Source organism: Emys orbicularis, chromosome 5 (assembly GCF_028017835.1).
Source record: "Emys orbicularis isolate rEmyOrb1 chromosome 5, rEmyOrb1.hap1, whole genome shotgun sequence".
Taxonomy (NCBI): domain Eukaryota; kingdom Metazoa; phylum Chordata; order Testudines; family Emydidae; genus Emys; species Emys orbicularis.
The window spans coordinates 25,239,722-25,259,787 of NC_088687.1; the positions used below are offsets into that span (position 1 = coordinate 25,239,722).

The 20,066-nt window shown below is 42.2% G+C and overlaps 1 protein-coding gene across 1 annotated transcript in view; it reads right to left on the reverse strand.

Moving 5' to 3' along the window:
- The window catches only part of LOC135879024 (probable E3 ubiquitin-protein ligase HERC6), a 40,822-nt gene that overhangs the window by 1,881 nt on the left and 18,875 nt on the right, over window positions 1–20,066 (reverse strand). Inside the window, exons 7-22 of the mRNA XM_065404825.1 lie at window positions 19,406–19,551; window positions 18,691–18,764; window positions 16,319–16,446; window positions 15,593–15,652; window positions 13,991–14,084; window positions 12,240–12,429; window positions 10,747–10,895; window positions 10,540–10,653; window positions 9,802–9,912; window positions 8,041–8,211; window positions 6,857–7,003; window positions 4,632–4,798; window positions 2,920–2,986; window positions 1,816–1,886; window positions 325–508; window positions 119–221 (exon numbers count right to left, since the gene is read on the reverse strand). Coding sequence (XP_065260897.1) covers window positions 119–221; window positions 325–508; window positions 1,816–1,886; window positions 2,920–2,986; window positions 4,632–4,798; window positions 6,857–7,003; window positions 8,041–8,211; window positions 9,802–9,912; window positions 10,540–10,653; window positions 10,747–10,895; window positions 12,240–12,429; window positions 13,991–14,084; window positions 15,593–15,652; window positions 16,319–16,446; window positions 18,691–18,764; window positions 19,406–19,551 — 1,976 coding nt within the window. The remainder of the gene's footprint in view (window positions 1–118; window positions 222–324; window positions 509–1,815; window positions 1,887–2,919; window positions 2,987–4,631; window positions 4,799–6,856; window positions 7,004–8,040; window positions 8,212–9,801; window positions 9,913–10,539; window positions 10,654–10,746; window positions 10,896–12,239; window positions 12,430–13,990; window positions 14,085–15,592; window positions 15,653–16,318; window positions 16,447–18,690; window positions 18,765–19,405; window positions 19,552–20,066) is intronic.

Sequence of the window (20,066 nt, forward strand, 5' to 3'; positions counted from 1 at the left end):
GGAGTCAATTCTACTTCAAGGAAGAGTGGCTCATGGTAACTACACTATTTTGAAAGATTTTTCATTAGTTGAATTTTTGAGAGAAATAAACCAATCTGTTGGTGGACATGATACTCACAGAGAAAGCCCTTCTTCTGTGCCACTGTAAGCTCATGGAAAACCTTCCAGAACATTTTGATGGTGGGGTGTGATGGAGTGTACATTCCCCAGTAGACTGCATTCTTCAAAATGGAACAAAGGAAAAATGTTTACTCTAAAGAAGTGAAACTCAGTGGATAAATCAGAATGATATTGGAGAAGATTCTTTCCTCTGTTCCCTCATACCTTTTCAAATTTGTTCCAGTCATAATTAGCGTTTCCAATTGCCACCTCCATCAGTTCTTGAGGCTGGAAGAATCTAAGTATCTCTCTGTCCAGGACTTTATAAAATCCCCTCTTGAACTCCTCATAAACCACCTCCACAGATTTGTTGAAGACGTAATCCACATACTTGTTGACAAAGTCCTTCCTTCACAGAACCAAAGAGAGACATTGGTTAGCTCACACACAATATTCTTCTCTTCATACACATAGGACAGTAAATATATTTGCCTGGTCACCTTGCTCCTCACCTCACAGCAATACAATAGTAATAAGAATAGCTTTTATTCAGATACAGTTTGACACACCATTTTTTCCTGTAATTTTTTTTAAAAAGTATTTTTCTCCTTGTTAGAATTAAACTGACTGACATTCCTTTGACGCTAAGGAAGAGGGAGACATTCATTTAATGGCTCAGATAATAGTTTCAAAAGATGGTTATAAGAGAAAAGTTTCTACTGAGGTTCTAAAAAGAACTAGGTACGTTCATGCAGGATAGGTCCTTCCATGGCTATTAGCCAATATGATCAGGGATGAAACCCCAGCCTCTAGGCATCCCTAAGCCTCTGACTGCCAGATGCTGGGACTGGGCGACAGGGGATGGATCACTTGATTACCTGTTCTGTTCATTCTCTCTGGGGCACCTGCCATTGGCCACTGTCAGAAGACAGGATACTGGATTAGCTGGAACTTTGGTCTGATCCAGTATGGCCCGTTCTTATGTGTCGTGTCCCAGGGGTAGGAAGTACTTTAGAATCTGACCCTCCAAACATTTATTGCTGGATTTATTGCTTACTACTGCGAACTGAAATCATGATAGTCCCAGTGACTACTCATGACAGTAAGAGCTACACTCAGTACTCACAGGATCTGGCCCTGAGTTTGTAACAAAATGGCAAAAACGATTGTGTCCTCATCGGGAGCCTGAAGTGGGTAAAGTCTCAACAAGTGCCTTTAGACTGCCCGGTTCTAGGGAGAGAGGCCCAGTATCATGCAATTGCACACATGCATTTGGGGGAAATGTTGGTGCGTCTCTCACAGACACGTGCCAAAGGAGGAGTTGTTTTAAATCAGCTCATCAGGTGACAAGTCAGGGGTTCACATAACCTCACTAGGGAGAGGAGTCTGGGACTGAACAAAGGAGACACGTAATCACTCCCAGCCTTCCACGCAGAGGATGGTGAGATGGACAGAGGCTAGCTCAGGTCTCTATACAGGGGTGTTTGTAAGTGTTAAGCTTATCTTTTCCTGTACCTTCCACCTTATCCCTGCTCTCCCAGCTAGGAGGGTTTGCCTCATTATCATTGGCATGGAGGTACTGAGAACTGCAGTACTTAAAAGGACACTATTGTAAAGAGCTGGACAGTTGCTCTGACTCTGAGGCCTGGTTGTGAAAGGCCCGGTTGTAAAAGGCCCACCAGTTAGAATTAAATAAACCAATCTGCATGAAGATACTTGTTTTTGTTGTTCACAGCTATGGAACTGCCATCTGGAATCAGGTCTACTTCCTTGTTGTCCCACGACACCTGAAACCATGAAAACATTCTTGTGAGAAGAGGCAACAATCCAGGCAACCTTCTCTCCATTAAACAATTCCCTACTACGGTACTTGAAATCAATATGGCTGCAAAGTTCCCACTGGTGTTGTGCGTGTTACAGAAACCTTTAATCCAATCACCTTCAAAACTGCACTATAGTGGCAAGAGAGAATGCGTGCCTGGTGCAAATGTGACCACAATTTCAGTGACTTCCTGTAACTATTAAAAGACATGGGTGTGTCAGTAATGTGCACAGGTAGAACTCTTATATGTCATTTTCAGATGGGTGTGTTTCTAGGCATTAAAGAAAACATGAAGATTTCTGTCCTCTTTTTTGCCTTTGCCATCTCCCCTTCAAGCCCAGGCCTCCCCTATCATACGCGGAGCTTTTGCTCATTGATTGACAGGATAGAACGGGCTAAATTCAACACTAGTGAAGTCCATGGAATTGCATTTGCTTACAACAAGTCAAGATCTGGCCCACTGTGATTGGAAGAGACCAGCCTCAGAGCCAAAGGGCTCATCGCTCCAATAAGAGGCTATGATAACTAAAACAAAATCGGTTAGTTCCTACAAGTATCTTATTTAAAGTGGGGTTTTCATTTTCAAAGATTGGGAAGCTGGGAAAATAATTTGTGTTGCAGTAGCACGTCGGAGCCCCAGTCACCAACTAGGACACCATTGTGCCAGGTACTGTACAAACAGAACAAAAAGATTGCCCCTGCCTCAAAGAGCTGATAAAAAGACCCTCTAGACTTGCATTCCCATAGTGGCTTATTCTCAATTTCCAAAGGGAACAGTCGTTGTCTCCTAAACTGGATAACATGTAGGGGGGGGGAAATGAATAAGCGACTGAAGTAAGTACATGAAAAGCTTCTAAATACCACATCAGCAGTGTAAGAGTGCCCAATTCACCGTGTGAAGCAAAGAACAACATTTCAAAAGTGAAAGCAATTGTAACTACTGTAGTGCATAGCAAATGAAGTGGACATGTATCATAATGGCTTCCAGAGGTACTCACACAATAATGTATCTGAAGATTCTCTTCAATATCATCATATTCATAATCTAGAACTGCCTGCAAACTCCTAAAAGGGGGGGGGGGGGAAAGAGACAAAAATATACTTCTAAATTGTTAGATGACAGATCACATGATAAATTACCCTGCACCATGAGTAGTGAAATCTCAACCATTTATTATTGATTTGTAATAACTATGAGCCATTATGTTTAATATACAACAATTAAAAAATTGTTTGTAGATTAAATTATGCTAACCGTAGCAGTAAATACTATAGTTAAACATATTTCCAGTCGCAAGCAACAAAAAATTGTAAATTCTGCACTCATGGGTAGAAGAACCTGATACGTGTCAGGGACAAAGGCCACCATGAGAAGTTTTGGGCTCAAAAACCAGTAGAAAATCTACACCCACTTCCCCCATCTTTGCTACCGTATGCCACAGAGTTCTGTTCTTCTCATCAATCTCTGTCTCCCTTCCCTCCTGCAGGTCAAGCTCGGAATTTTTTGTTTTCTCAGTATCTGTCCAGGAAAAACCTGTATCTCAAGTCTGGTTGTCCCATAAAACATATGGTATTTCAACTTCTTAGAAGTCAAAATGAGTTCTATGTTATAAAGCATAAGTTGCTTTGTATGCAAGCGGCACTTGTATGTATGTTTTTATTGTCCCGCGCAATTACTAGTAACTGTAATTTGCCCCCCCCCCCCCCCTTAACACTGAATCTCTAGGCTTTGATGACAACACAAGCTATTCAGGCTTTGCTCTTTTAGTTATGCTGACATCCTCACAACAGCGCAATGTATGTAATAGGTTGTATTTCACAGCTGCCTGTGCTACATTCTCTCCTTCTGTTCCAGACAGACAGCAGATAAGACGTAACATAGGGCGGGGTGTGCAGCTGTCTGATAGATCTTCACCGTTAGGGCTTTGTGTGGCTCAAGGTGCTACTGATTCCCTAAAAAAAAAAATGGATCCAGATGTAATCATCAATGCATCTCCTCCTGTTATAATGCATGGCCTTAATCCCCAAATCAAATCACAACCAACAGAAAGGTACTACAAAAATAGGCAAAACCAGACACACAACCTGGTACGAGGGTGGCCGAAGTGTGGAATGCTACAGAGTGGGTCATAGCAGCCCTCATTCTTAACGTGGGCCCAGAGAGAAGCGATTACAAGACTGCATATAAAACTCAATTTGATCAAGACTGCAATACTGTCTATTTTAAGAGCAACAGTGCTGCTGGCAAATTATTGCCAACGCGAGCCTCACAAAGGCAGCTTGCATGACCCTGACACAGAACTCAAGCACAGAAAAATAATAGAACATTTGCTACTCTTATGCATCCACCTATCTATGTTCTTATATAGCCCCCACTTTACCTCAGTACCTGAATACCTCACACCTATTAGCCAATTTATCCTCACAACCCCTTGGTAGGAAAATGGTAATCCCATTTTACAGATATGAAACTGAGACAGAGAATTAAAGTGACTTGCCCAAAGTCACACACAGGAAATCAGTGGGAGAGCTGGAAACGGAACCCTGCCTTAAGTCCCAGGTCAGTGTCTGAACCACAAGACTATTCTTCCTCCACTCTACAGACAATATAGTGAATGTCAACAAACTATCCAGCCCATTCATATACATGTGGGTACATGCACAAACTCCTTTAGAGATCCAGCTGGAACCAATAGCTGAAATCACTTACTTCCCTACCACAGGACTCAGCTCTTTCAAATCTTCGAGTGAAGGCTTCTTATCCAGAAGTTTCTTAAAAATAGCGAGTGGGAAAGGGATGAAGGCAATGATCCTGTTGAACAGGGAGAGCCCACACAGGATCCCAAAGAGGAAATACTTTTTCTTCTCTACTGAAGGCTGAAAAAAACCCAAGTGTTGAAATATTATAACTGGAGAACCAAGTAAGTAGTAGGTCATGATGGAACCAAAAAACAAACAAACAAGCCAGAAAGGCGAGATCGGAAAGACAAAATTTACGTAAATCTTTTGGTTCATTTTTGAGCCCTAAAAACGTTAATTACAGAATTTTTTATACTAGTTAAAGGAGCATCATGTCAAGGTCAATCGATGCAAAATTTAACTCCCACTGCACATTTTAAAAACATTTTTGTTATGGTAATTAAGAAAAAGCAAAATCAGCAACAACAAAACCTATCAGTCATCTAAGAAGAGCTGAAACTATGTTTAAAGAAACCCCACCAGAACCTTCTGGTGCTCCCCAAGGCTCCAACCCTGCTCCATTCAAGTCAATGGCAAAACTCCCATTGAAAAAAAATGGGAGTAGGACAGAGCCCTAAGTAGCGGGGACACCTGGAATAAGAGGTCTGCTCCTGTTTTGAAGCCCAATCCAAGGTCCTCTGAAGTTAATGAGACTCTTTAAGGAGGACTGAATCAGGCTACTGGGAAAGAGAGGGCATCTGGCAACTTTGGGGCATGCATTAGCCACAGATCTGCCATCAGTGGATTTCATTGACCTCTTGTGTCTCACTGGGGAACGTGTTAGAGGTCTCACTCTGTGCCTCATCTGCAAAGGATAAGAGTCCGTTACAGGCCCACCGAGTACACCTTGGCTCTTTAACTCAAGCTGTAGCAGTTCATGCTTTTAATCCCCGGTGCATCGGCCAAGATGGTGTGTGTCACACTATCACTTCACAGAGTTCAAACTAAAGGCAATTACTGAGCAAAATTATCTTGAAAAGCCCTCTTTTAGACTTTATTTGGTGCATTAAGTCTTTCCCTTTTTTGTTCACATTTATTTGGAAATTGGGGTGAAGGAATTTACCTTTTTTCTTCCCCCTCCCTGACAAAAATAGATTTTGCTGAGCACTAAAACTAAATTTCACAAAGGAGTAAGGACACAGAATTAATTGGGCCACTGCGGTATAAAGTGTACAAAAGCAGCATATGACCACTTGAAGAGTTGCCACTGATTGTAGGAATTTAATTGTTTTTGACTATGCTTGTAGTTAGCCTGGGAACACCAGTCATTCAGAATTCTAGAACCATGGAACTGGTCCCCCAGCTGACTGCAGCTCACCTGAACTCTCAGAGATGCACTCTGATGATCAGTTACAATTTGTTTACTAATGGTAAGTTTCAGTACAGAGAACAGTAATCCACACACTGCTGTGGTCTGGCTAATTACTGAGGTTAGACAGAGAATATAATCTGAGTGGTTAACGTTCTCTAACTTTATTTCTTAGAAAATATTTCTTGTAGGAATACAGGAATTGCCAGACCTGGATCAGAAGTCCCGCTAGTCAGAAGCAGCAAGAACCCCCACAGGAGGTAGAATCTGCCTCTCATAATGATCTCATCCTAATCCCTAATATCTAGAGAATGATGTAAAACATGAGGCATGATATTTGTATCCCTTTAAAACTATTATTTGTATTATTATAACTCTGGATAAACTTGTAATCCATATAAATGTCCAGTCCCTTTCTGAATCTCATTAAATTCTTGGCCACAGAGAACTCCACAGTCCAATTACTCACTGAATGGAAAATTATTTCCTTCAATACTTTTCAGTTTCGTTGAACGTCCCCTTGTTCTTGTGTTGTGAGACAAAGACAACAAAGCTCACGATTTATCATGTATAGAGCATTCATTGATTTACATGCTTTAATCATGTCCCTTCCTATTCAACTCCTTTCTACGGTCAACTAAGTCCCAGTCTTTGCAATCTCTCTGCATACGAGTTTTCCCATGCACCCAATCATTCTCTGAACCCTCTCCAATTCCGCAATATAAAACACCCAGGTGGTACAGACCCTCTCCTCTGGAAAATTGCCACAGCCTTCCAAGACCCTCCCCTGCCAACTACTGTGCAGAAGGTAAAGAAGCTTGGAGTCAAAATGCAAATTACTTCCTTTGTCTCTTGACCCTGAATGGCTTGAGCAGATTCTGACTTACGCTGGTAGGAAACCACATTGGGGACGCAGGGTCACAATACACGAACATCCCATATTGTGGATTCACCATCTCTTCAAATACGTACAGGAAGAATTCTAACGTCACTCCGCCTGCATCCAGGCCCCTCAACTCCCCTTCAAATTGCACCTGGAGAACCATAGAGAAATATGGGTATTCTTCATAGCCGTTGTTCCAAAGTCAATACAGACTACTATTCCCCCAGAAATGGGGCAGTCAACACCACATTCATCCCTTAGTGCCGGAGTCAAACTACTAAGTGCAGCGTATGCACAGCTTTAGGGTTTGAAATAATCAGCCCTTTCCAAGACCAGAGCAGGAACAACTCTGCAAAGGGATGATTTGGGAAGACTTCATCATTCCTGCTCTTACAAATTGCCATTCTCACCTCTCTTTTGAACTCTGACTCACCTCGTTTCCCTTCTCTACCTTCTGAAAAATGATGTCCACAACACACTGCTACAGTACACGTTATGTCTGCTTAGAGACACACTGCTCTCTTTTTCCCCCCCTCAAGATAAGCTGAAGTTGGCTTTTGAACTCGCCAGCCCTCTGAGGTCCCATGACAAAGCAATAGACAAGCCACACTAAGTCAGCCTGCATTCTAATGAAGAACCACATGCTGTGGTATCATACTGATCCAAGGGCAGGAAGTATTAACAGAGAGGGGTAAATGTTCACTATCGTGCAGATGTAAGACCACAAACCTTGCAGTAATTGATCTTTGTTAATGGGGGGGATCATATGGTTAAAATCTCAAAACCCTGGTTAAAAATTTCAAAGCCGTTGAGGGTAACCAAGTATATAAATCTGCCTAATGCGTTGAAACCGATCCTTGCTAATTGGCTAATTAAGCACCTGTCTTCAGGTGCATGCTACCTAGAGCTGATCAGAAAATGTTTTTTCTTCCATGGAAAATTCTGAGTTTTCAACATAAACTGAAACTAAAATGTTTTTGAGTTTTCACCCAAAAAGTTTTCATTTCCCCCCCCAACTAAAACGTGACATTTCTGTGGAAAGCAGGCCATTTTCAGAAATAATTTCAGGTAATTGAGAGGCAGTTGCAATGGAAATTTTTCAATCAGCCCTAATTCCAACCAGTTATACAGTTTCTCTCTAATCTCCCTCATATTGCTAAGTAGGAAGAACATGACTGGGCACCATACCAACAACTGCTTTTTCAGGACACTGTCCTCCACCAGACTTAGTTTACGTAAAGTATCTTCAACCAGGTTGCTGCGTTTAACTTGCAGAGGAAAAACAGGCAACTCAGGAAGCTCACTCTTTCTCAGCAGTTCATTCTGCTTCAGTATCAATTGGGCTTCTACCTTCGCACCCTAAAAAAAAATGAATATAGAACTATATTTCCAGCATCTTGCCTGAAAAAAATACTGCATTGATAATGGGTGAAACATTTTCTCCTCTATGTGACATTTGCCCATCTCTAGCCACTAATTTATTGCACTGCACACCCATTTTCTTTCATTTGAAACATACTGTGTTAGAAGTAAGTGGTATTCACGTCATACAGCATAATTAGAACTTCTTTTACAAGGAGAGTTAAATGAAAATGTGAATGAACTCCATATCAAAAGAGTCATTTTCCAGGAAAACATGACAGAAATGACTATGGCAAACCACTTGATTTATGGCTTATTGCAACAATCTATAACCCACTAACTGCCCCCCCACTCACGGCCCCCATGACTGGAGGGTGTTAACTGGACACTTCACCTGGTATGGTCCCTTGAAATGTGGTAACTGCTTATGCTAAAACTTTGTATTTAGCGGTGACACTTTGCATACCTTTCCCCAGAGCTCTGTGTAAGCTCGAAAGCATCTCTCTCTCCCCAGCAGAAGTTGGTCCAATAAAAGATATTACCTCACCCACCTTGTCTCTCTATGGCAAACCAAAACACCCATTGGTAAAAGAAGACTTAAGTGATGTTCAAAGGAGTAACTTTTGATGTTCAATTGCAAATTCCGTTCTTTGTTATATCAGAATGGCCCCAAATCCTGTAATTCAATCCACACAGGCAGAGTCCTGAGGCTGGTCAGACCCCGACCCCCCGGGGAGGCTGAGGGTTCGGAAAGCTGACACAGGGTGGCACACTTAATAAGATCTAAATAATTCTCATGTAGGGAGAACTACTCTTCTCCTATAGGAAAAGCAGCAAGGTGCTGGCCGAGGCTCCAGAAGCCCTTTGTTAAAATTCTGCCACCAAACCACAGGGAAATTAGGACAAATCCCCTCCCCCACCTTATAATTGACTAAATTCCACTGAACTGCAGGTGTATTTTCAAATAATTGTCCTGGGAGACAATGCTCCCAAGCTCCGCTACAAGTTCTTTTCCTCCCCCACCCCGAATCTAAAACCACACTGCCCCATGTCATGTTACAGAGTCGATCACGTTAGTATACTATTTGAACAACCAATGCCATTTTCCCCAAGAACAAAATATAAACATCTCCAGCAAAATACTTTATATTGCCACTGATAGCACCTGCTGGGTCATGAAAATACTTTACTTAGGCTATGGCTACACTACAGCTTAAGTCAGTATAAGTTATGTCGCTCAGGGGTGTGAATATGCCACCCCCATGAGTGACGTAAGTTACATCGACCTAAGTGCTGGTGTGCACAGCGCTTGGACAGCTACTGCCACTCGCGGGGGCTGGAGTCATTAAGTCGACGGGAGAGCTCCCTCTCGTCAGCATAGACTCTGCACTAGCAGTGCTACAGCTGCACCACTGTAAGCTCTGTAGTTTAGCCATAGCCTCAGTTTGGGGGAAAAAAAGTGAATAGATTCTAAGACCTTCACTTTAGCACATGCTCCTGGGGTTGAAATGCCACTGTAGTTTTGTGGCGCACAAAAAACAAACCAACCTAGACTGTTTCTCAGAGTATACAGAGACCAGGTCATACCTCTTGCATGAAAAATGAATCAAAGTGGAACACTTGAGTCTTGGAAACCAAGTTAAAGATAAAAGGGAAACGGCAGAATATGACGGGAACGTCGTCTTCATGACACGAATTCTACCAATGAGAATGGTACATATCTTTTGAATACTTAAAAATAAAACAGGTAAGTCCCAGTTTCCGCACTCTTAACTCATTGATTCCCTCTCTTCCCCGCCCCCACACACAAAGAAGTGGCACTGCAAGACTGCAGTCTCCTTCCCCTTCTTGCCTAGGAGAGACTTGTAACAGTCCCTCTACCCCTTTGGATTAGCTGCTGTGCATCACGTGCAGGTCCTGGGGCCCATTTCCCCCACCAACCAGGTACTGCAACTAAACCCAGACTTAAAAATCAAAACACAGCTACAATATGGAGTTAACATTAAGGTTAGAAATTTCAGAGGTAGTGGTTCTGACACTGGACTGGGAGTCAGGAAACCAAGGTTCTATTCCTTCAACCCTCTGTGCCTCTATTTCCCCTCCCAGGGTTGTGTGTGTTTCTCTATTTAGACTGTGAGCTCTTCTGGGCAGATGCTGTCTCTTGCTTAGCGGCTGTTTAGAGCCTGGCACAGTCTGGCCCGCATCTCAGCTGGAGATACTAGGTGTTACAACAATAAAAAACGAAGGAGCAACTGCTGTCTTTTAACCATCCACTGTCCTTAGAAACTCTGGAATAACCAGGAGACAGTACAATGTCATACTTACAGTTGTAGCTTGCCATGAGCGCCACCTTGCTACGTCGGTTGGAATAAATGTTCCGGAGATTTCATCTATGTAAAAATTGCTTAACTGTAGCGTGTAGTTAGCCTTCCTGTTTGCCTTGAAATGGAATAAAATTTGGGTTAAGATGCACATGTTTGCTTAGAACCAGTGATGATTCTCTATGGATTTATTCAGACTAGACATGCTTACCCTGTACAGCTTTTCAAGCACTTCTAGGAGAGGTTTGGTGTCCCGGGAACGGGGAGAAGCGTAAAATGGCAGCTGAGATACTACAACCTTTTTAAACATCTGCACCACATTGTCCAAAAAGGATGCTGACAACGACGTCCAGCATTTTTCTGAAATATGAGGGGAAAATATTCATGTAAATGAAACTCCCCTGCCAAAAAAACAACGAAACAAAAATCTCTAAAGAAACACACACGTCCCAGCCTTCCTCCACAAACACACCTTTCAGCTTGCATTCTTATGAATGATACATGATTCAAAGTGTTTTTTAATGCAACATGGTTTTGGAGGGAAACAATGCAGCCACTAAATGCAATCAGACACCATACTTCAGCTATTTACACCCACTTATATAAAACACACATACAAAACTACAGCAGATGAGAGCAACACCAAGCCTAATCATGTGAACTTATGACCACTCCAGGCCAATAAACAGTCAGAGTTCAAGGGTAATTTTCCTGGTCCGTCAAAGGCTCTTGTCACCCCTCTCTGAGTCCCTCTCCACTGGCTCCCTCTTCTCTATTGTATCAAACATAAGTTACTTGTCCTTAATTTCAAGGCCCTTCACAATCTATCCCTACCCTACCCTCTCATTCAGTATCAAAAGGTTAAGTCCTGCCTCCAAATGGACCATGATGCCAGCCTCCACTGTCCACTTGTTAAACTTTCAAACAAGCACCTTCATGTTTCTCCCACGCTGCCCCGAAGGCTTGGGAGTGCTTACCTTAAACATCCACACAGCTACCTCATTACCCTCCTTCAAAACCCCACTGCCAAGATGCCTATAAATCCCTGACAACAACTGGGCTACTGATGTGCTGAGACCACTGTCTATCACGCTGACCAATACTATCTCATTGTTTCCTATGCTCTCCAGTCTGTCTGTGTCCACCTAATTTATCTGGTCTTATAATTAGATTGTAAGCTCTCTGGGGTAGTGACTGTCTTTTTGTTCTGTGTGTACAGTGCCCCATGGACCAGGAGCTTGTGTGTCTAGGATTTCTAGGCCTGGTAGTACAAACAACAACAAGAAGGGAGCCCACTGGTTGTTTAGGATGAAGGTGGAGATATATGTTCTGTGAGTTGTGGAAGAGATGCACATGAAATTGAGAAGAGGAGATGAGGAGTAGAGTGTAGATGGAGTGCAGAATATATTATTTCCTTGCTTTTTAGGGTGTGCATTGATTGACTATGCAGTCTAGCACCTTTGGATCTAACTAATAAAAATTGTGTGAGAAAATAACTCTCTCTCTCTCACACACACACGTCATATAAAGATTTTGGGACAGCACCACTATCTACAAGTAGTGAAGTGAAGAGGCAAAAGTTATCACTTTGTATGTTTGCACCAGTATGTTAACCATGTCCTAATTAAGTCATTTTAAAATGTGTGCTGAAGTTCCCATCTCAGGCAGTGGCTTCTCCTCATGCTCAAAGCGAAACAACCTTACCCAGTATGTTTGAGGAACGGTCACTCATGCTATTAATGGCCTGCGCAAGTTGCATAACAAAAGGCTCCAAGTTCTGTTCTTTGTATATCACAGAGCATTCTGGCAGGAGTAGGAAAATAGATAAAGCCTCACGATGAGGAGAACGCAGTGGAAGACCAGGAATCAGTTCAGCCAACAGATAGTAATTTATCTGTATGCAATAAAATAAAATAAATAAAGGTGGAGGAGAGAAAGCACTTAGAGAATGATTTGCAGTGCAATATATGGCCAATACTTTCTACCTGGCATAATGCTGGACTTGAAACTTTGCAGAAGAGTTTTGTATGTAGAGTTTAAAACATTCAATGCAGTCAGAGTTCAGATGTAGTTAAAATAAAAAATAATCTATGTTAAAATTGGGGTAAAAAGGGATGAAGAGAGGTTTGTTTGTTAGAGCTGTTGTATACATACTGTCAATTGTGCCTTAAAACTGACTCCGAAGTACTATTTTGCACCTTTCTATTCAGAGATGATGAGCCACTTACTGGCCCAAATCCCTAAACTATCCACATTATTTGGAAGTTGTGCTGCTGCTCTGTTTCTTGTCTACCTCCCAATTGCAAAGTCCTGGTGTTAAAAAACAGAAATACTTTTGACATTATACCACACGCGAGGAGATTTAGTCCTGGAATAAAGAGTTGTCCCCATCCTCTCATATACTTGCCAGCTACCTCTTTTTTATGTTTAAAAACAATTCCTCATACTTGGGAGGTGAAGACTTTGGGAGATGAGAGGTTTAGGGAAATTAACAGCCTATCAGGAGAGTCCATGTGTTAGCATATCCAAGTGCAACGCATCACTGCACAGGGAGCGGAGTTTGGATCCTACGCTTGTCCTGAGCAACTCTGGCAGATAGCATTACAGACCCTTCATGTCTTCCCCAACACACAGAGAAAAATTCCCTTGCAAGTTAATTAATTAACAAATTAATCAGTAGCTCCCTGTGTGATGAAGTGGGAATTTACTTAATGTTTTGTTGGAATACTGTGCGTGCCTCAGTTTCCCCTATATGTTGCACAAGTATCTAGGTGGTGAGACAAGGGTGGGTGATCGTGCAGAGACCCTAGAGGGCAGATGTGACTGCCGACTAGCACCCTGGGCCCAGACAATGGACAGACACTCTGTGTCCTGGCAACTGATAGCCAGGCCCCACCCTCTGCAAGAAGACCTGGAAACAGATCAAAAGACGGAGGAGGGGCAACTGGACGTGACTGAGGGTGGGCTGCGGGAAGCGAGTCAGTCTCCTGGTTTGGGACATGTGGGGAGAGCCCCAGGCTCTAGGTTTCCCCAAAATGGACTTTGCTGAATCTTCCTACTTTCTGTGCTATGAAGATCTGTTCTGTGCTGTGTTCCAGATGACTAAGAAACCTTTCTGTTTTACGACGCTGGCTGAGAGTCATTGCTGACTGCGAAGTTGGAGGTGCACGGCCCCTGGGGGTGTGTGGAAGGCTTTCCCAGGTACCCTATTCACTGCAGGGAGCTCACAGCATGAAATGGGTGCTGAGCACTCCAAGGTCAGACGCAGGAGATGCTGAAGCCAAGGAGTTGTGCCCTCATGAGTGTGCGCCATGCGGGGTGTCACACTACAAGAGGGTCCTGTCTCTACTTCATTCAGAGCAATTCCAGAATACCGAGCCTGTGCACCCCGACCCCCTGTTAAATTAAGTTATACCCGGAGTATAATTTGCACAAAAACTTGCAATATGTTTTACCTGGTTAACAATCCACTCCTTTTTGGTTAGCTCATCAAATACATCCCTTGCCTTTTGTAGATCAACACCAACACCATTTGCTTCCAAAGCAGAGCTAAAGTGATTAGGAAAAATATACACCTCATTTTATACAATAAAGGAGGCTGCTGCAATATACCTCAATGGTTACATTTTGGTTTTAGGGTGGTTGTTTTTTTAAAATCTTTTCTGGAAAATGCTCTTTCCCCTTTAGCAAGTACTGATTTTTAAAAGGTTCTTCTTCAGAATTTAGTGCTGTGCAATGTGCCAAACTGACAGCCCTAGAAATTGACTCTCTCTGCTAATCTACAGGACAGAGTGGCAATGCAAGCTTTCCCACAATGCCCAGTCAGCATGCCTCAACCAAGCATCACCTGTCAGGGGGAAGAGGACAGCTGAGTATTTGTGCCCATTCAATCCTTGGTGTCTCTGCTGAGACTGTTAAAAAAAGAGGGCCAGTTCCAACTGTGACATGGACAAGGGTCCACTGTCTGGGAAATGACCTAAGACTACCTGCTCAGGTCACACTGCCACCAAACAGCCCTCAGACGGTCCCAAGTGTCAGTCACTATTTTAATGAGCTGGATTTGAACCAGTGACTCTGTAGGCTCAATAGCACAATACCAACCCTGTCCCCTAAATCAGCAAAAACTATATCATACACCTGTGGGTTGTTTTTTTAATATAAACAAGCTTAGAATCGCTGTAGCTCTGTAAAAAGCCCCGAAGGATTGTTGTTAGCCTTAGAGCTGTAGAACTGCGATGTGAAGTGAAAGAGTACGAGAACACATCTTAGCTCAGCCGGCAGCTTGTTTCTGCAATTCTTATTCGGGTATTTTAAAATTAAAGCTTTAGGAAACTCAGGTAAATTCCATGGGCTAGATCTGCCCTGCCCAGGTGGAGGAGCGGGAAGAGGGGAAAGGGAGCATTTTTCAACACACCCCTAAGCGCACTCGCAAACGAGGTGGTCAGGATTCTTAGCGAGCACTTGCGAATGCTGAGGAGGCCAAGCAGTAGACTGGCCAGTCGACAAGCGTGGTCTGCTGGCTAGCGGTACGGTTGGGTCTCTGGCTGCCTAGTGCATATACTGCAGTGTGTAGCATATGCTAGCATGGGTGCTGGGGATTCAGCGTGTTGAATGGTGTTCCTTTGTTAAAGAAGTAGCGGAGTGTATCACAACTACATGATCCCCCTTTGCTACCTGGAATCTTCTTGTCCCGCAGCAACATGACGGGTTTCAGAGTAGCAGCCGTGTTAGTCTGTATCCGCAAAAATAACAGGAGTACTTGTGGCACCTATATATGCATCCGAAGAAGTGGGTTGTAGCCCACGAAAGCTTATGCTCTAATAAATTTGTTAGTCTCTAAGGTGCCACAAGTACTCCTGTTATTTTAGCAACATGACGGTTATTCAAACTTAAAAATGGCTGGCACCGCTCTGCTTTAACTCCCTTGCCACCCCTAAACCCAGCAGGTACATCTTCTGGAAATGGGGATAGGGTTTTTGTCTTCATAATTTAGTTGACTTACAATTTTAGCTTCTTGTTTAAACTTTGCAAAGAATGGCATTGAAAGTATCACTTACCTGGGTTTTAAAAAACTTGCACTTAAACAAGCAGGAGAAGAAAATATCACGGCTATTTCCCTAAAAAAGGCACAATAATACAAGAAAGTAGGCATTAAACAATTATCCCACCTAGTAGGTCAATGTATTAGCGCGCAGTCATTTACAAGACTGAATCTTAAGCAATTACTCTGTTATTTTAGCTATTAAGAGAGCACGTTTGCATGATGAATTTTCTACTGCCAAAAGATGCTTTCTTAAGATATGTCATTTAGAGGAAGATACTGTTTGCTGCAGGATTTTTATTCTCTCTCAGGGCCTGATCTAAAACCCAGTGAAGACAGTCTTTCCATTAACTTCAACCAGTTTTGCATCAGGCCTTTAGAATCTAATCTGACTCCAAATGAAATGAGAGGGTGTCTTTCCAGTCAGTTAAGGATCTGCTTCAATTCCCATTTAGCAGCAAACAGGTCTCTGATGATTCAATGAAAAACAATTAAAGAATTGAGTTCAGAAACAGTGTTTGGTCAGGGTTGGTTGTCATCAAAGAGTGTTCATACAAGGCTGGCTAAATTGTAGGACAGCCACGTTATAGGCTAGGTATGGGCCTAGTAGTTTCAGTAAAGGCAGTAAAACAGACCCTACTTTTGTTTAAAGTTTATGAATAAGTTTTTAGTACATTGACTATAAAGATGTCTAAAGACAAGTCTTCATATCCCATAATGTAGAAAAGTGGTAGACAGCAACCTTTTAGCCTCCTGGAATTCATCAGTGCCAACTGTCACTGCCATCCATTTATCTATCAATGTCCTGTCAAGCCTGCTAATCTTCTGCAGGGTATCTGCGGGAGAGATCCCACGTGCATGCTCAAGATCCTTAAATAAAACCAAAAAGCAAAGATACAACAATAAAAGATTAAGTTTAGTAAATGCATACGGTTGTATATAAAATTATAAACCCCCACTGCAAATAAGCTTTTTACAAAGCAATTGATCAAATCTGCTCCCACTTTTGCTCAAAACTGAAGACCCTGCATTTGCATTAGGCAGGTAAATGCAACAGGCTACGTGGAGAAACTACCAGTTCACTAATCTTGTACTACTCTTCCTGACATTAAAGTAGATTTATTTTATGTGGAAGGCTATAAAGTAAAAAGGCAAAACAAGATGAGAGTACTACCATGATAAACCTGATTCTTCCCAAATGGAAAAGAAAAATTTATTTTTATTTACATTTTGTAACATAGTGGGAGGACAAACAATAAACGTGCAATTCTCTTGGCTTGGATTCTGAAGCAGAAGAAGGAGATCATCATTACTAACCCTTAGAGATGGGACCAAACTGTACCTAGGATCCCTCACAACTTAATTTTAGCTCCTGAAGGTCACCAATTTTCCTCTTCACAGTATCCCTTATCATCTATCCAACAGTTAGTAAAATGAAAAAGGACCCAGGTTAAGGTATGTTGTAGTAACAGTCTGAAAGCTCCTGCATTGATTCTCTATGCCAACCAGTTCTTTGAGATAGCAACCAATTCTAAAACCAGGCTCCCATTGCAGTCAATGAGAGTTTTGCTATTGACTTCCATATGAACCAGTCCTAGAATGATCTGGACATAATTCTAGAGAGGAAGAAGGGTCAATACAGGAAGAGAGCCACTAACTAGGTTTTGGAGATTAAAATTGTTAAATTTGGGGTGGGAAGAGGAGTTAGGGGACCACATAGTTTCCTACCAACCGCTGCGGGTCTCCAGATTTGCTTTGTATTTATGGATTACACTTTCTGGAGATTAAAGTGAGCTGCTTGAGAAATCCTTGAGCTGATGACTGGAGGATCTTCTCTGCTCAACTGGCTCTCCTAGCCTGAACCAGGCAATATAGATACATGAGCTGTGTTCTAACTAACTTCAAACTACTAAATGAAAACTTCCAGTCTCACCTGGACGTCCTCCTGCTCCAACAACCATCACTTAGCTCCAAACTATTTCATTCAGCAGACTACCAGGAAGGGCTTTGTGGATGACTTATGGTTAATGGAGCATCCATGGAGAACCACTATTCTCCACAAAGGGCTCAAAGCCATAAATCGTCGCTAGTCTATTGCTATGGTTAATTAATGTTTTTACAGAACGCTGAAGATGTAAAGCTCAATATAAGTACCAAATATTATCATCAGCCCATACTGCAGCTCTTCAACCTCAACTTCCTCCTTGTGATATTATGGTCAGAATTATACCCACCACTGTAACTGTTCTTTCTACTGTTCTCTGTGTGCTAGGTTAACACTGGGTGATTTAGTCTTGCAACACAAACTTGTTACATATTTCCTTTAAAAACAACATTGGTTCATATACTTGAGTATAATTAAGGAATGGATTTTCCTTTCTTAAAACACTGTGTCAGATCCTCATGCCAAATCAACGAAGTTTCATTGAAATCAATGCAGTGATGATCACTGACAGCAGCTGAGGATCTGGCCCATAAAATTTGATTTTAGAATAAAGTTACTAAGAGCAAATATGAAAGTTGCATAATACTTCTCATAAAAAAGTAATAAGAACCTTAATTAAGACCTCTAATGCCTTCATAGTTTACAGCCAGCAAAACTGAAACTTCACAAGGGAATGAACTTAGGGTCAGGGAGGTATCTTTTGTGGGCCCCATGTAAATCTGTTCAGATTTGGCTGAGATATAAACTGGAAATTACCGTTTTCCCCTCTGTGTATTGCTAACTACTGCAGGTTCCCGGCAAAAACTGCTGCCGCTGTTATTGCTTCCAAACCTTTCTCAAAAACATGACATACACCTCTACCCCGATATAACGCGACCCGATATAACACGAATTCGGATATAACACGGTAAAGCAGCACTCCGGGGGGGCGGGGCTGTGCAGTGCACTCCAGCGGATCAAAGCAAGTTCGCTATAACGCGGTTTCACCTATAACATGGTAAGATTTTTCGGCTCCCGAGGACAGCGTTATATCGAGGTAGAGGTGTATCCGCTTTAAAATGAATAGAGCTTAAATTTGCTAACATGCTAGTGACACACTGCTTGCAATTCTGCCCACTATCATTGAAACAAATGAGTTAAATGAAATCTACAAGACAGGATATCACTACCTGGGACGGAAGAGTACTGACGAAGTTGACATACGTTCCAGCAAAAATCATTTTCACTTGGACGCCCGACAGATCTACAAGAACATGAATCAGTTCAGCCCCAAATCCTCAATTTCTACTGCTGCTAATTATGCTGCTACTTTGTCTTCTTGGGCCTTAGGCATTGATCCAAAGCCCACTGAAGCCAGTGCAAGTCCTTCTATTGACTTCAATGGGGTTTTGGATCTGGCCCCAGACCTGCAAGTAGCTAAATGCCCGCAGCTCCCATTAAAGTCAAGAGAATGGAGAGGGCTAGGAAATGCCCAGAAGCTGCTCAGCAGGTTACAGGACTGGACCCTGGGAGATGTTACAGAAAAATACAGGCAAGAGGCACAACAACATTTTACTCCCCCGTATACTTTCATTGTATATTCTCTGTTGCTTGGAAATAATTACATGACAGTTATATTCCTGTGATGGCATCATCTGTTTCTTTGTAGCCCACGTTAGCGTTAGATTTATGCCATGAAGCATGAGGGCTTTATATTCCTTCTAAATATAGATATTCTAATACCATCTAATATTACTAGTGATGTTCTTGTTATTTAAGTAAATGTCAAATCCTTTTTTAAATCCAACTAAAGGTCTTGACCTCAGTTATCTCTTGTGGCAATGAGTTCCACAGATTCATTACACATTGTGTAAAAACAAACATATTTCCACTTATAATCAGTACCGTTAGCTGAAACCAGACTGCTGATGTCAAAGTTCTGTGTCTGCTCCCCTCGGTTACTGGCTGTTCCATTTTCAATGTGTCTTTGGGGACCACGTCCAAAAGATATAACCTGCCCAGAAGTAGACATGTAGACCAGGGTGTGATAGCTGCCAAAGAGAAGAGATAACATGTTACAAATCTGTCACAGAAAACTCTCTGTTCTCCCTTCCAGTCAATAAGTCAGCTGATGATAAACCAGGGTTATAAAGGCACCTGTACAAATTCACTAGGATATCTAGTGGTTGGAGCACAGGACTGGGAATCAGACAAGATGGGCTTTATTCTTCACCACTACAGTCTGTAAAAAGCAACAGAGGGTCCTGTGGCACCTTTAAGACTAACAGAAGTATTGGGAGCATAAGCTTTCGTGGGTAAGAACCTCACTTCTTCAGATGCAATACTTCTGTTAGTCTTAAAGGTGCCACAGGACCCTCTGTTGCTTTTTACAGATTCAGACTAACACGGCTACCCCTCTGATACTTGACTACAGTCTGTGTGACCTTCGGTAAGTCACAGTCCCACTGTAACTCAGTGTTCCTATCTGAAAAGGAGGATACTACTACTTAGTGACCAAGGCCTATTTGCCTTATTTGACTTCAGCTTGGCCCTTGATTTGCAAACA